General features: G+C 40.7%; 2 protein-coding genes across 2 annotated transcripts in view; one reads left to right on the forward strand and one right to left on the reverse strand.

Moving 5' to 3' along the window:
- card9 (caspase recruitment domain family, member 9) overlaps positions 1 to 6,560 on the forward strand; it is a gene marked incomplete at its 5' end in the record, with an annotated part of 16,786 nt that extends 10,226 nt beyond the window's left edge. Inside the window, 5 exons of the mRNA XM_079222209.1 lie at positions 142 to 306; positions 4,414 to 4,471; positions 4,555 to 4,664; positions 5,725 to 5,777; positions 5,853 to 6,560. Coding sequence (XP_079078335.1) covers positions 142 to 306; positions 4,414 to 4,471; positions 4,555 to 4,664; positions 5,725 to 5,777; positions 5,853 to 5,946 — 480 coding nt within the window. The 3' untranslated portion in view covers positions 5,947 to 6,560. The remainder of the gene's footprint in view (positions 1 to 141; positions 307 to 4,413; positions 4,472 to 4,554; positions 4,665 to 5,724; positions 5,778 to 5,852) is intronic.
- Positions 6,561 to 12,760: 6,200 nt separating this feature from the next.
- entr1 (endosome associated trafficking regulator 1) overlaps positions 12,761 to 17,500 on the reverse strand; it is a 7,181-nt gene continuing 2,441 nt past the window's right edge. The window contains 3 exon segments of the mRNA XM_079222210.1: positions 12,761 to 13,182; positions 13,279 to 13,403; positions 13,407 to 13,523. Of these exon segments, the coding sequence (XP_079078336.1) occupies positions 13,092 to 13,182; positions 13,279 to 13,403; positions 13,407 to 13,523 (333 nt within the window). The 3' untranslated portion in view covers positions 12,761 to 13,091.

Raw genomic sequence — 17,500 nt, forward strand, 5'->3', positions numbered from 1 at the left:
GAGGAGGAGGAGGAGGAGAGGAGGAGGAGGAGCAACAGGAAGAGGAGGAGAGGAGCAGGAGGAGGAGGAGCAACAGAAGGAGGAGCAGGAGGAAGAGGAGGAAAAAGGTGTCATGAATGTGAACCCTTTAATCGGTTCCAGGCTTTGTCGTGGTGGGCGGAGCTCCAGGAGGAGGTGCGGCTGCTCCTGCAGGAGAAAGATCAGTACAGGGAGCAGGTGAGGAGGCTCAGCCAGCAGGCTGACAGACAGGGGGAGGAGCTACAGCTGAGGACACGCCTCCACAGACGCAGGTGCAACACTCACCAGGTGAGTAGGAGGAGGACGATGATGTAATGATGATGTGGTGAAGATGATGTGATGATGTGATGATGATGATGATGTGATGATGTTGTGATGATGATGTGATGATGATGTAGTGATGATGTGATGATGATGTCATGTGATGATGTTGTGATGATGATGATGATGTGATGTCATGTGATGATGATGTGATGATGATGCAATGATGATGTAATGATGATGATGTGATGGTGATGTAATGTAATGATGATATGATGATGTGATGATGATGTAATGATGATGTAGTGATGATGTAATGATGATGTGGTGATGATGATGAAATGATGATGTAATGATGTGATGATGATGATGTCATGTAATGATGATGTGATGATGTGATGATGTCATGTGATGATGATGTGATGATGATGATGGGATGGTGATGGTGATGATGATGTAATGATGATGATGATGATGTGATGATGATGTAATGATGTGATGATGATGTGATGATGTAATGATGATGTTGTGATGATGATGTAATGATGATGTTGTGATGATGATGATGTAATAATGATGTGATGATGATGTAATGATGATGTGATGATGAGGATGATGATGTGATGATGATGTAGTGATGATGATGTGATGATGATGTGATGTAATGTAATGATGATGTGATGATGATGTAATGATGATGTAATGATGATGTGATGATGAGGATGATGATGATGTGCTGATGATGTGATGATGATGTAGTGATGATGATGTGATGATGTGATGATGATGTAATGTAATGATGATGTGATGATGATGTAATGATGATGTGATCATGAGGATGATGTGCTGATGATGTGATGATGATGATGATGTGATGATGATGTCATGTGATGTTGTGATGATGATGTAGTGATGATGTGATGATGATGTGATGATGATGTCATGTGATGATGATGTGAAGATGATGTTGTGATGATGATGTGATGATGATGCAATGATGATGTAATGATGATGATGTGATGGTGATGTAATGTAATGATGATATGATGATGTGGTGATGATGTAATGATGATGTAATGATGATGTAATGATGTGATGATGATGATGATGTCATGTAATGATGATGTGATGATGTGATGATGATGTGATGATGATGATGATGGGATGATGATGTGATGGTGATGATGATGTAATGATGATGATGATGTAATGATGTGATGATGATGTTGTGATGATGTTGTGATGATGTGATATCATGTGATGATGTGATGATGATGCAATGATGATGTAATGATGATGATGTGATGGTGATGTAATGTAATGATGATATGATGATGTGATGCTGATGTAATGATGATGTGATGATGATGTAGTGATGATGTAATGATGTGATGATGATGTCATGTAATGATGATGTGATGATGTAATGATGATGTCATGTGATGATGATGTGATGATGGGATGATGATGTGGTGATGATGTAATGATGATGTAATGATGTGATGATGATGATGTCATGTAATGATGATGTGATGATGATGTCATGTGATGATGATGTGATGATGATGATGATGGGATGATGATGTGATGGTGATGATGATGTAATGATGATGATGATGTGATGATGATGTGATGATGTGATGATGTTGTGATGATGTTGTGATGATGATGATGTGATATCATGTGATGATGATGTGATGATGATGCAATGATGATGTAATGATGATGATGTGATGGTGATGTAATGTAATGATGATTTGATGATGTGATGATGATGTAGTGATGATGTGGTGATGATGTAATTATGATGTAATGATGTGATGATGATGATGTGATGATGTGATGATGATGTGATGATGATGTCATGTGATGATGATGTGATGATGGGATGATGATGTGATGGTGATGATGATGTGATGATGATGATGTGATGATGATGTAATGATGTGATGATGATGTGATGATGTAATGATGATGATGTAATGATGTGATGATGATGATGTAATGATGATGTTGTGATGATGATGTAATGATGATGTTGTGATGATGATGATGATGATGTAATGATGTGATGATGATGTAATGATGATGTAATGATGATGTGATGATGAGGATGATGTGCTGATGATGTGATGATGATGTAGTGATGATGATGTGATGATGATGTGATGATGATGTAATGTAATGATGATGTGATGATGATGTAATGATGATGTGATGATGAGGATGATGATGATGTGCTGATGATGTGATGATGATGTGATGATGATGATGATGATGATGATGATGTAATGATGATGTGCTGATGATGTAATGATGATGTGATCATGAGGATGATGTGCTGATGATGTGATGATGATGATGATGATGTCATGTGATGATGTTGTGATGTAATGTAATGATGATATGATAATGTGATGATGATGTAGTGATGATGTGGTGATGATGTAATGATGATGTAATGATGTGATGATGATGATGTCATGTAATGATGATGTGATGATGATGTGATGATGATGTCATGTGATGATGATGTGATGATGATGGGATGATGATGGGATGGTGATGATGATGTAATGATGATGTGATGATGATGTAATGATGTGATGATGATGTTGTGATGATGTTGTGATGATGATGATGTGATGTCATGTGATGATGATGTGATGATGATGCAATGATGATGTAATGATGATGATGTGATGGTGATGTAATGTAATGATGATATGATGATGATGTAATGATGATGTGATGATGATGTAGTGATGATGTGGTGATGATGTAATGATGATGTAATGATGTGATGATGATGATGTCATGAAATGATGATGTGATGATGTGATGATGATGTGATGATGATGTCATGTGATGATGATGGGATGATGATGTGATGGTGATGATGATGTAATGATGATGATGATGTGATGATGATGTAATGATGTGATGATGATGTGATGATGTAATGATGATGATGTAATGATGTGATGATGATGATGATGATGTAATGATGATGTTGTGATGATGATGTAATGATGATGTTGTGATGATGTTGTGATGATGATGATGTAATGATGTGATGATGATGTAATGATGATGTAATGATGATGTGATGATGAGGATGATGATGATGTGCTGATGATGTGATGATGATGTAGTGATGATGATGTGATGATGATGTGATGATGATGTATTGTAATGATGATGTGATGATGATGTAATGATGATGTGATGATGAGGATGATGATGATGTGCTGATGATGTGATCATGAGGATGATGTGCTGATGATGTGATGATGATGATGTGATGATGATGTAGTGATGATGTGATGATGATGTGATGATGATGTTGTGATGATGTTGTGATGATGATGATGTGATGTCATGTGATGATGATGTGATGATGATGCAATGATGATGTAATGATGATGATGTGATGGTGATGTAATGTAATGATGATATGATGATGTGATGATGATGTAATGATGATGTGATGATGATGATGTAGTGATGATGTGGTGATGATGATGTAATGATGATGTATTGATGTGATGATGATGATGTCATGTTATGATGATGTGATGATGTGATGACGATGATGTCATGTGATGATGATGTGATGGTGATGATGATGTAATGATGATGATGTGATGATGATGTGATGATGATGTAATGATGTGATGATGATGTGATGATGTAATGATGATGATGTAATGATTTGATGATGATGTAATGATGATGTTGTGATGATGATGTAATGATGATGTTGTGATGATGTTGTGATGATGATGATGTGATGATGATGTAATGATAATGTAATTATGATGTGATGGGATGATGATGTAATGATGATGTGATGATGTAATGATGACGATGTGATGTGATGATGATGTAATGATGATGTGACGATGATGTAATGATGATGTGATGATGTAATGATGATGATGATGTGATGATGCTGTGATGATGATGTGATGATGATGATGTGATGATGATGATGATTATGTGATAATGATGTGATAATGATGTGATGATGATGATGTGGTGATGATGTGATGATGATGATGATGATGTGATCATGATGATGATGATGTGATGATGATGATGATGTAATGATGAAGGCTCTATCTCGCTCAGTGTGAGAGCAGTGGGAGTAGCGAGGAAGAGGAGGAGCCCACCGAGAACGCTGCTAAAGGTGAGTCATGTGACATGCTGTCGCTCTACATCACGTCATGTGACCCTGTGTCATGTGACCATGTCATGTGACCATGTGACCAGGTAGCAGTGAGGAGGGGCGCAGTGGGATGACGGTGGAGAACGAGGAGGCGTCAGCACTGCAGCACCTGGACTTTCCAGTAGGAGGAGCCACCAGCACTGCTGCATTATGGGTAATTTACCTGAGGCTTCTCTGTTTCAACTGTAATCACACCAGAGACTGATTAATGAACCAGTCCTAACTATAGACCTGAACCAGTACTAACTATAGACCTGAACCAGTCCTAACTATAGACCTGAACCAGCCCTAACTATAGACCTGAACCAGTCCTAACTATAGACCTGAACCAGCCCTAACTATAGACCTGAACCAGCCCTAACTATAGACCTGAACCAGTCCTAACTATAGACCTGAACCAGCCCTAACGATAGACCTGAACCAGCCCTAACTATAGACCTGAACCAGTCCTAACTATAAACCTGAACCAGCCCTAACTATAGACCTGAACCAGTCCTAACTATAGACCTGAACCAGCCCTAACTATAGACCTGAACCAGCCCTAACTATAGACCTGAACCAGCCCTAACTGTAGACCTGAACCAGTCCTAACTATAGACCTGAACCAGTCCTAACTATAGACCTGAACCAGTCCTAACTATAGACCTGAACCAGCCCTAACTATAGACCTGAACCAGTCCTAACTGTAGACCTGAACCAGTCCTAACTATAGACCTGAACCAGCCCTAACTATAAACCTGAACCAGTCTAACTATAGACCTGAACCAGTCCTAACTGTAGACCTGAACCAGTCCTAACTATAGACCTGAACCAGCCCTAACTATAGACCTGAACCAGCCCTAACTGTAGACCTGAACCAGCCCTAACGATAGACCTGAACCAGCCGTAACCATAGACCTGAACCAGTCCTAACTATAGACCTGAACCAGTCCTAACTATAGACCTGAACCAGTCCTAACCATAGACCTGAACCAGCCGTAACCATAGACCTGAACCAGTCCTAACCATAGACCTGAACCAGCCCTAACTATAGACCTGAACCAGTCCTAACTATAGACCTGAACCAGTCCTAACTATAGACCTGAACCAGTGCTAACTGTAGACCTGAACCAGTCCTAGCTGTAGACCTGGTTCAGGTCTAAAGGTCTACCTCTAGACCTGGTTCAGGTATATAGGTAGACCTTTAGACCTGACCCCTACCCGTCTGTCCGCAGGCCCGGCAGACAGACGCCTGTCTCTCCCCCAGAAGGCCGTTCTTCTATCGCAGGTATCAGACGTTTTTTCTCAACTTTTCCTGAAACTATTATTTCTGCGTCTGAGCTTCTTGTTTCCATGACAACAGGAAGCTAGCCCTCAGGTCAAAGGTCACCTGCAAGGAGTACACTGCCGGTAACCATGACGACAGCAGCGGCAGCAACGTCACCGACTCTGATTGAAGACGAGCGTCCTTCAAAATAAGAGCCTCACATTTTTCTGTTGAAGTCTCGTTTTATTCTTCAACGTTCTTTAAGGAAGTTAACCCTTTAAGCCCCGCAGACCGGACGCAGGCTCCAGTTTATACATTTTAGTTAAACTGTGTAAAACATTACAATAATCATGAACAAATATATTGACGTTACACATCAAATGAACCAAGAGAACCTGGGCTACAATAATTAGTCAGCCATTTCAACACAACTCAAACACCAACAAAATAATTATTAAAATCTCATAATCATTATTTTATCATAACACTCGGCATGTTTCCGGAACTAGCAACCCGTAGCTCGGTGCTATCAGAAAATAACAGATGGCAAAAAGCAAGAGAATTCCACAATTCCAGCATCACTGAGATATGAACCAAAGAACACAGCAACATGAGTTGTACCATGCGTACACCATAAGTAATATACAAGTAAAATATAAGGTTTGGTACATGAAAAAACTCAAATGTCACAGATGCGCGCAAATGTGCCCAAATGCAAATTTTGGAAACCTCGCCTGAAATCTCTCTGTACTTCAGACGTGTAAATATTAGTATATATGTTACTGGTTAAGAGTAAATAAAGATTCAAACAGAAACACAAAAATTGAAGTTCTCTCTGTTCTGCTTCACTTTTTCAAAGTCAACCTTTGCAGAGAGAATGTTCACATATTGAGTTATGATTTGGGTTAGAGAATGTTCACATATTGTGTTATGATTTGGGTTAGAGAATGTTCACATATTGAGCTATGATTTGGGTTAGAGAATGTTCACATATTGAGCTATGATTTGGGTTAGAGAATGTTCACATATTGTTTATGATTTGGGTTAGAGAATGTTCACATATTGAGCTATGGTTTGGGTTAGAGAATGTTCACATATTGTGTTATGATTTGGGTTAGAGAATGTTCACATATTGTTTATGATTTGGGTTAGAGAATGTTCACATATTGTTTATGATTTGGGTTAGAGAATGTTCACATATTGTTTATGATTTGGGTTAGAGAATGTTCACATATTGTTTATGATTTGGGTTAGAGAATGTTCACATATTGAGCTATGATTTGGGTTAGTGAATGTTCACATATTGAGCTATGATTTGGGTTAGAGAATGTTCACATATTGTGTTATGATTTGGGTTAGAGAATGTTCACATATTGAGCTATGATTTGGGTTAGAGAATGTTCACATATTGAGCTATGATTTGGGTTAGAGAATGTTCACATATTGAGCTATGATTTGGGTTAGAGAATGTTCACATATTGTTTATGATTTGGGTTAGAGAATGTTCACATATTGAGCTATGATTTGGGTTAGTGAATGTTCACATATTGAGCTATGATTTGGGTTAGAGAATGTTCACATATTGTGTTATGATTTGGGTTAGAGAATGTTCACATATTGAGCTATGATTTGGGTTAGAGAATGTTCACATATTGAGCTATGATTTGGGTTAGAGAATGTTCACATATTGAGCTATGATTTGGGTTAGAGAATGTTCACATATTGTTTATGATTTGGGTTAGAGAATGTTCACATATTGAGCTATGATTTGGGTTAGAGAATGTTCACATATTGAGCTATGATTTGGGTTAGAGAATGTTCACATATTGTTTATGATTTGGGTTAGAGAATGTTCACATATTGTTTATGATTTGGGTTAGAGAATGTTCATATATTGAGCTATGATTTGGGTTAGAGAATGTTCACATATTGTTTATGATTTGGGTTAGAGAATGTTCACATATTGTTTATGATTTGGGTTAGAGAATGTTCACATATTGAGCTATGATTTGGGTTAGAGTTGGACCTTACAGCTGCATCATTTCAAAGAAATAGTGAAAAAAAAAAAGTGATTTTTTTTTTTTTTAGGTGGACCTGAAACTTCTACTTTTGTGTTTCTATATTTGAATCTTTATTTACTCTTAGCCAGTAACATATATACTAACATCTGAACAACATCTCACATGGGTTGCCTTTATTATAACACCAACATTATTCAAATAGCCCTTGTGGTTGCAGAGAAACACCCTTTTTAGCTTGGGTATGATATTTCGAGCAGAATCCTAAAAAATGCCTTGGGGCTTAATAATATAATAATATTACTAATATATTATTAATAGATCAATAATAGTAATAATAATAATAGTAGAAGTTGAAAATACTCTGTGGAGCCGCCATCTTCTCTCCGTTTGGTATTTTACTACTGTTTTAGTCTGTAATAAGTTTATTAATCCATATCACTACTGTTATAGTCTGTAATAAGTTTATTAATCCATATCACTACTGTTATAGTCTGTAATAAGTTTATTAATCCATATCACTACTGTTATAGTCTGTAATAAGTTTATTAATCCATATCACTACTGTTATAGTCTGTAATAAGTTTATTAATCCATATCACTACTGTAATAGTCTGTAATAAGTTAACATTCACAGTTCACATTGACTCTCTCCCTCACATTGACTCTCTCCCTCACATTGACTCTCTCCCTCACATTGACTCTTTCCCTCACATTGACTCTCTCCCTCACATTGACTCTCTCCCTCACATTGACTCTTTCCCTCACATTGACTCTCTTCCTCACATTGACTCTTTCCCTCACATTGACTCTCTCCCTCACATTGACTCTTTCCCTCACATTGACTCTTTCCCTCACATTGACTCTTTCCCTCACATTGACTCTTTCCCTCACATTGACTCTCTCCCTCACATTGACTCTCTCCCTCACATTGACTCTCTCCCTCACATTGACTCTTTCCCTCACATTGACTCTCTCCCTCACATTGACTCTCTCCCTCACATTGACTCTTTCCCTCACATTGACTCTCTCCCTCACATTGACTCTTTCCCTCACATTGACTCTTTCCCTCACATTGACTCTCTTCCCCACATTGACTCTTTCCCCCACATTGACTATTTCCCTCACATTGACTCTTTTCCCCACATTGACTATTTCCCTCACATTGACTCTCTTCCCTCACATTGACTCTCTTCCCCACATTGACTCTTTCCCTCACATTGACTATTTCCCTCACATTGACTCTCTCCCTCACATTGACTCTTTCCCTCACATTGACTCTCTTCCCTCACATTGACTCTCTTCCTCACATTGACTATTTCCCTCACATTGACTCTCTCCCTCACATTGACTCTCTCCCTCACATTGACTCTTTCCCTCACATTGACTCTTTCTCCCACATTGACTATTTCCCTCACATTGACTCTCTTCCCTCACATTGACTCTTTCCCTCACATTGACTCTCTCCCTCACATTGACTCTTTCCCTCACATTGACTCTCTCCCTCACATTGACTCTTTCCCTCACATTGACTCTTTCCCTCACATTGACTCTCTTCCCCACATTGACTCTTTCCCCCACATTGACTATTTCCCTCACATTGACTCTTTTCCCCACATTGACTATTTCCCTCACATTGACTCTCTTCCCTCACATTGACTCTCTTCCCCACATTGACTCTTTCCCTCACATTGACTATTTCCCTCACATTGACTCTCTCCCTCACATTGACTCTTTCCCTCACATTGACTCTCTTCCCTCACATTGACTCTCTTCCTCACATTGACTATTTCCCTCACATTGACTCTCTCCCTCACATTGACTCTCTCCCTCACATTGACTCTTTCCCTCACATTGACTCTTTCTCCCACATTGACTATTTCCCTCACATTGACTCTCTTCCCTCACATTGACTCTTTCCCTCACATTGACTCTCTTCCTCACATTGACTCTTTCCCTCACATTGACTCTCTCCCTCACATTGACTCTCTCCCTCACATTGACTCTCTCCCTCACATTGACTCTTTCCCTCACATTGACTCTCTCCCTCACATTGACTCTCTCCCTCACATTGACTCTTTCCCTCACATTGACTCTTTCTCCCACATTGACTATTTCCCTCACATTGACTCTCTTCCCTCACATTGACTCTTTCCCTCACATTGACTCTCTTCCTCACATTGACTCTTTCCCTCACATTGACTCTCTCCCTCACATTGACTCTCTCCCTCACATTGACTCTCTCCCTCACATTGACTCTTTCCCTCACATTGACTCTCTTCCTCACATTGACTCTTTCCCTCACATTGACTCTCTTCCTCACATTGACTCTTTCCCTCACATTGACTCTCTTCCTCACATTGACTCTCTTCCCTCACATTGACTCTCTTCCTCACATTGACTCTCTTCCTGACATTGACTCTCTCCCTCACATTGACTCTCTTCCTCACATTGACTCTCTTCCTCACATTGACTGTTAACTGTAAAATTAATAAAGTTATATCCTTGGCAGGATGGGAAACTAAATATAAGTGATGAAGCGTTTCTGTAGTACTCTGTAGTACAGTAAGTACTTGTACAAGTACTTGTACGTGTTAGGTGTGTGTGATGGGGAAACTTTAGATACACAAACATATTCAAATGAATATTTAGATTTCCATAATTTCTATTTTCTCTTGTGCGTTTGAATCTTCCTCCGACCAATCAGCATGCAGTCCTGAGGAAGAGCTTCAACAGCAACGTTTAAATAAAGGTCGTATCATACCTGTGACGTTGCACTCTAGAGGTCGTATCATACCTGTGATGTGACGCTACACTCTAAAGGTCGTATCATACCTGTGATGTGACGCTACACTCTAAAGGTCGTATCATACCTGTGATGTGACGCTACACTCTAAAGGTCGTATCATACCTGTGATGTGACGCTACACTCTAAAGGTCATATCATACCTGTGATGTGACGCTACACTCTAAAGGTCGTATCATACCTGTGATGTGACGCTACACTCTAAAGGTCGTATCATACCTGTGATGTGACGCTACACTCTAAAGATCGTATCATACCTGTGATGTGACGCTACACTCTAAAGGTCATATCATACCTGTGATGTGACGCTACACTCTAAAGGTCGTATCATACCTGTGATGTGACGCTACACTCTAAAGGTCGTATCATACCTGTGATGTGACGCTACACTCTAAAGGTCGTATCATACCTGTGATGTGACGCTACACTCTAAAGGTCATATCATACCTGTGACGCTACACTCTAAAGGTCGTATCATACCTGTGATGTGACGCTACACTCTAAAGGTCATATCATACCTGTGACGCTACACTCTAAAGGTCGTATCATACCTGTGATGTGACGCTACACTCTAAAGGTCGTATCATACCTGTGATGTGACGCTACACTCTAAAGGTCGTATCATACCTGTGACGCTACACTCTAAAGGTCGTATCATACCTGTGACGTTACACTCTAAAGGTCGTATCATACCTGTGATGTGAACATGAAAAGCATCTTAAAGTACTTTATGGCCGTTCAACTGTACTGAATGGCATACAGTTGTACAGGTGTACCTGATAAAGTGGAAGTACATTTACTCCAAGTACTTTTTCACGTTACGCTACTATCCACTTGTTCTGCGCCTCGCTTTCTGTGCTTTATTTTTACCTGAGAATCGAAGAACCTGAACACCTGAGTATCTGAACACCTGAGTATCTGAACACCTGAACACCTGAGTACCTAAATGCAGCAGCTCGTGTACTAACGAGGACGCGGAAGAGAGATCACATTGCTCCTGTACTAGCTGCTCTCCACTGCCTTCCTGTAAGATCAATAATCATATTTAAAATCCTTCTCCTCACCCACAAAGCCTTAACTGGTGATGCGTCATCATATCTTAAGGACCTTATAGTGCCATATTACCCCACGAGTGCATTACGCTCACTGAATGCAGGGTTACTAGTGGTTCCCAGAGTGTTAAAAAGTAGGTTGGGGGCTAGAGCTTTCAGTTATCGGGCTCCTCTTCTGTGGAATCAGCTTCCACTTTCAGTCCGGAGGGCAGACAGTCACCTCATTTAAGAGTAGACTTAAGACTTTCCTCTTTGATGGCGCTTATAGTTAGGGCTGTTTCAGGCTTATAGTTAGGACTGTTTCAGGCTTATAGTTAGGGCTGGTTCAGGTTTACCTGGTCCAGCCCCTAGATATGCTGCTATAGACCTAGACTGCTGGGGGACATTTTAGGATACACTGAGCTCCTCCTTTCCTTCTCTTCCTCTTTCGCTCCTCCTCTTCACCTCTTCTTTCTCTCCTTCTGGATAAATGATTGTCTCTTCAATGCATATTACTAACTCTACTTTCTTTTTCCATAGATTCGTGGCTGCCTGGTTCCAGGCAGCCACGCTGGCCCTGCTGATGCAACTGGTCAGGAGCCGTCCTGCCAGCTGCCATGGCCCTGCTTTCTCCTCCCCCTGCCCCTGTGATGCCCCTCCTCTCTACCTCCTTCTGCTTAATGGGTCGTGGCTATCTGGATCATGGACCATGCATACTACTCATTATATGAATCATTTCTGTCACATTCATGTAATGTGCTGTAACTCTGTTACGTTGTTCATTCTGGTCACATGACATCTATTGCTTCTGTCCATCCGGGGAGAGGGGTCCTCCTCTGTTGCTCTCCTGAAGGTTTCTTCCCCTTTTTTCCGATGTGAGGTCCCGGGACAGGATGTTATGTTACAGACTGTAAAGCCCTCCGAGGCAAACTTGTATTTGTGATGTTGGGCTATACAAAATAAACTGAATTTAATTAAATACCTAAGTACCTGAACACCTGAGTACCTAACGGTTTATCCCTCTTTATGCTAAGCAAAGCTAACCACAGACATTCTTTTCCTTCTAAACACCTGAGAGAAGATTTCTCTAAATGCAAACAGACATAATGAAACATCAGAGTTCATTATTTCATAATAACAACAAGATGCAGCTGTTTAATATTGTTTATGACGCTGCAAATACAAACAAACCGACCAATCAGCAGCCAGAGGCCACTGTGATGTCATCAAAGGGAATAAACCACATCCAGAGAAGATCTGAGGGTCTGGAGGACTGTGGCTCAGTGGTTAGCGTGCACGTCTTTCAATCAGAGGATCGGAGGTTCGAGCCCCGGCTCCGCTAGCGTCCTTGAGACTCTTAACCCCGAATCGCTCCCGTTGTTGAGTCTACGGTGTCTCGAAAATAAAGTGTAAGTCTCTTTGGATAAAAGCGTCAGCTAAAAGAAATGTTCTGGAGGAGGGTCAGAGGGTCTGGAAGAGGTTAGGACGCTGAGTCAAGGTTGGAGATCTTGTCGATGGACTTCAGCAACTGAGAGACGAGAACGAGACTTTCTGCTTCCCCCAACAGCTGACTGGAGACAGACAGGTTACAGTTGTGTTCATGAACATCAAAGCAGAGATGACTGGGACAGGAAGAGTCCACACTGACCGGTGTGGGCGTGGCTTACCGGATGGAGGAGTGGGCGTGGCTTGCCGTCTTGTTCAGGTATTCAGACGCCACCTGAGCGTTGTGTCTCATCGTCATGACGATTTCAGAGTCTGCTGCTTTCAGACGGTCGTTCTCTGACTGAAGTCAACATTTATTATTATAATATACATAATATATACATACTGTTGTCTGTTGTCTCACCTGCAGCTGCTGCAGCGCCACCTTCAGTTTAGAAACACAACCCTCTGCTTTCAACGCTCGCTTCTAGAGAGAGAGACGGGGGGAGAGAGGGAGATGTCTTACATTCATCATCCTGATATTACTTTAGTTTTTGAATTCGTGCAAATAAATAAGTATAAGTAAACAGGAAGTGATGCGTAACGTCCTCATGAAGAGAAGTAAACAGGAAGTGATGCGTAACGTCCTCATGAAGAGAAGTAAACAGGAAGTGATGCGTAACGTCCTCATGAAGAGAAGTAAACAGGAAGTGATGCGTAACGTCTTCATGAAGAGAAGTAAACAGGAAGTGATGCGTAACGTCCTCATGAAGAGAAGTAAACAGGAAGTGATGCGTAACGTCCTCATGAAGAGAAGTAAACAGGAAGTGATGTGTAACGTCTTCATGAAGAGAAGGAAACAGGAAGTGATGCGTAACGTCCTCATAAAGAGAAGTAAACAGGAAGTGATGCGTAACGTCTTCATGAAGAGAAGTAAACAGGAAGTGATGCCTAACGTCTTCATGAAGAGAAGTAAACAGTAAGTGATGCGTAACGTCCTCATGAAGAGAAGTAAACAGGAAGTGATGCGTAACGTCTTCATGAAGAGAAGGAAACAGGAAGTGATGCGTAACGTCTTCATGAAGAGAAGGAAACAGGAAGTGATGCGTAACGTCTTCATGAAGAGAAGGAAACAGGAAGTGATGCCTAACGTCTTCATGAAGAGAAGGAAACAGGAAGTGATGCGTAACGTCTTCATAAAGAGAAGTAAACAGGAAGTGATGCGTAACGTCCTCATGAAGAGAAGTAAACAGGAAGTGATGCGTAACGTCTTCATGAAGAGAAGTAAACAGGAAGTGATGCCTAACGTCTTCATGAAGAGAAGGAAACAGGAAGTGATGCGTAACGTCTTCATGAAGAGAAGGAAACAGGAAGTGATGCGTAACGTCTTCATGAAGAGAAGTAAACAGGAAGTGATGCGTAACGTCCTCATGAAGAGAAGTAAACAGGAAGTGATGCGTAACGTCCTCATGAAGAGAAGTAAACAGGAAGTGATGCGCAACGTCTTTATGAAGAGAAGTAAACAGGAAGTGATGCCTAACGTCTTCATGAAGAGAAGTAAACAGGAAGTGATGCGTAACGTCTTCATAAAGAGAAGGAAACAGGAAGTGATGCGTAACGTCTTCATAAAGAGAAGGAAACAGGAAGTGATGCCTAACGTCTTTATGAAGAGAAGGAAACAGGAAGTGATGCCTAACGTCTTCATGAAGAGAAGTAAACAGGAAGTGATGTCTAACGTCTTCATGAAGAGAAGGAAACAGGAAGTGATGCCTAACGTCTTTATGAAGAGAAGGAAACAGGAAGTGATGCCTAACGTCTTCATAAAGAGAAGTAAACAGGAAGTGATGCGTAACGTCCTCATGAAGAGAAGTAAACAGGAAGTGATGCGTAACGTCTTCATGAAGAGAAGTAAACAGTAAGTGATGCGTAACGTCTTCATGAAGAGAAGTAAACAGGAAGTGATGCCTAACGTCTTCATGAAGAGAAGGAAACAGGAAGTGATGCGTAACGTCTTCATGAAGAGAAGGAAACAGGAAGTGATGCGTAACGTCTTCATGAAGAGAAGTAAACAGGAAGTGATGCGTAACGTCCTCATGAAGAGAAGTAAACAGGAAGTGATGCGTAACGTCCTCATGAAGAGAAGTAAACAGGAAGTGATGCGCAACGTCTTTATGAAGAGAAGTAAACAGGAAGTGATGCCTAACGTCTTCATGAAGAGAAGTGAACAGGAAGTGATGCGTAACGTCTTCATAAAGAGAAGGAAACAGGAAGTGATGCGTAACGTCTTCATAAAGAGAAGGAAACAGGAAGTGATGCCTAACGTCTTCATGAAGAGAAGTAAACAGGAAGTGATGCGTAACGTCTTCATAAAGAGAAGGAAACAGGAAGTGATGCCTAACGTCTTTATGAAGAGAAGGAAACAGGAAGTGATGCCTAACGTCTTCATGAAGAGAAGTAAACAGGAAGTGATGCCTAACGTCTTCATGAAGAGAAGGAAACAGGAAGTGATGCCTAACGTCTTTATGAAGAGAAGGAAACAGGAAGTGATGCCTAACGTCTTCATAAAGAGAAGTAAACAGGAAGTGATGCGTAACGTCCTCATGAAGAGAAGTAAACAGGAAGTGATGCGTAACGTCTTCATGAAGAGAAGTAAACAGTAAGTGATGCGTAACGTCTTCATGAAGAGAAGTAAACAGGAAGTGATGCCTAACGTCTTCATGAAGAGAAGGAAACAGGAAGTGATGCGTAACGTCTTCATGAAGAGAAGGAAACAGGAAGTGATGCGTAACGTCTTCATGAAGAGAAGTAAACAGGAAGTGATGCGTAACGTCCTCATGAAGAGAAGTAAACAGGAAGTGATGCGTAACGTCCTCATGAAGAGAAGTAAACAGGAAGTGATGCGCAACGTCTTTATGAAGAGAAGTAAACAGGAAGTGATGCCTAACGTCTTCATGAAGAGAAGTAAACAGGAAGTGATGCGTAACGTCTTCATAAAGAGAAGGAAACAGGAAGTGATGCGTAACGTCTTCATAAAGAGAAGGAAACAGGAAGTGATGCGTAACGTCCTCATGAAGAGAAGTAAACAGGAAGTGATGCGTAACGTCTTCATGAAGAGAAGTAAACAGGAAGTGATGCCTAACGTCTTCATGAAGAGAAGGAAACAGGAAGTGATGCGTAACGTCTTCATGAAGAGAAGGAAACAGGAAGTGATGCGTAACGTCTTCATGAAGAGAAGTAAACAGGAAGTGATGCGTAACGTCCTCATGAAGAGAAGTAAACAGGAAGTGATGCGTAACGTCCTCATGAAGAGAAGTAAACAGGAAGTGATGCGCAACGTCTTTATGAAGAGAAGTAAACAGGAAGTGATGCCTAACGTCTTCATGAAGAGAAGTAAACAGGAAGTGATGCGTAACGTCTTCATAAAGAGAAGGAAACAGGAAGTGATGCGTAACGTCTTCATAAAGAGAAGGAAACAGGAAGTGATGCCTAACGTCTTTATGAAGAGAAGGAAACAGGAAGTGATGCCTAACGTCTTCATGAAGAGAAGTAAACAGGAAGTGATGTCTAACGTCTTCATGAAGAGAAGGAAACAGGAAGTGATGCCTAACGTCTTTATGAAGAGAAGGAAACAGGAAGTGATGCCTAACGTCTTCATAAAGAGAAGTAAACAGGAAGTGATGCGTAACGTCCTCATGAAGAGAAGTAAACAGGAAGTGATGCGTAACGTCTTCATGAAGAGAAGTAAACAGTAAGTGATGCGTAACGTCTTCATGAAGAGAAGTAAACAGGAAGTGATGCCTAACGTCTTCATGAAGAGAAGGAAACAGGAAGTGATGCGTAACGTCTTCATGAAGAGAAGGAAACAGGAAGTGATGCGTAACGTCTTCATGAAGAGAAGTAAACAGGAAGTGATGCGTAACGTCCTCATGAAGAGAAGTAAACAGGAAGTGATGCGTAACGTCCTCATGAAGAGAAGTAAACAGGAAGTGATGCGCAACGTCTTTATGAAGAGAAGTAAACAGGAAGTGATGCCTAACGTCTTCATGAAGAGAAGTAAACAGGAAGTGATGCGTAACGTCTTCATAAAGAGAAGGAAACAGGAAGTGATGCGTAACGTCTTCATAAAGAGAAGGAAACAGGAAGTGATGCCTAACGTCTTCATGAAGAGAAGTAAACAGGAAGTGATGCGTAACGTCTTCATAAAGAGAAGGAAACAGGAAGTGATGCCTAACGTCTTTATGAAGAGAAGGAAACAGGAAGTGATGCCTAACGTCTTCATGAAGAGAAGTAAACAGGAAGTGATGCCTAACGTCTTCATGAAGAGAAGGAAACAGGAAGTGATGCCTAACGTCTTTATGAAGAGAAGGAAACAGGAAGTGATGCCTAACGTCTTCATAAAGAGAAGTAAACAGGAAGTGATGCGTAACGTCCTCATGAAGAGAAGTAAACAGGAAGTGATGCGTA

Source organism: Taurulus bubalis (genome assembly GCF_910589615.1).
Source record: "Taurulus bubalis genome assembly, chromosome: 8".
NCBI lineage: Eukaryota > Metazoa > Chordata > Actinopteri > Perciformes > Cottidae > Taurulus > Taurulus bubalis.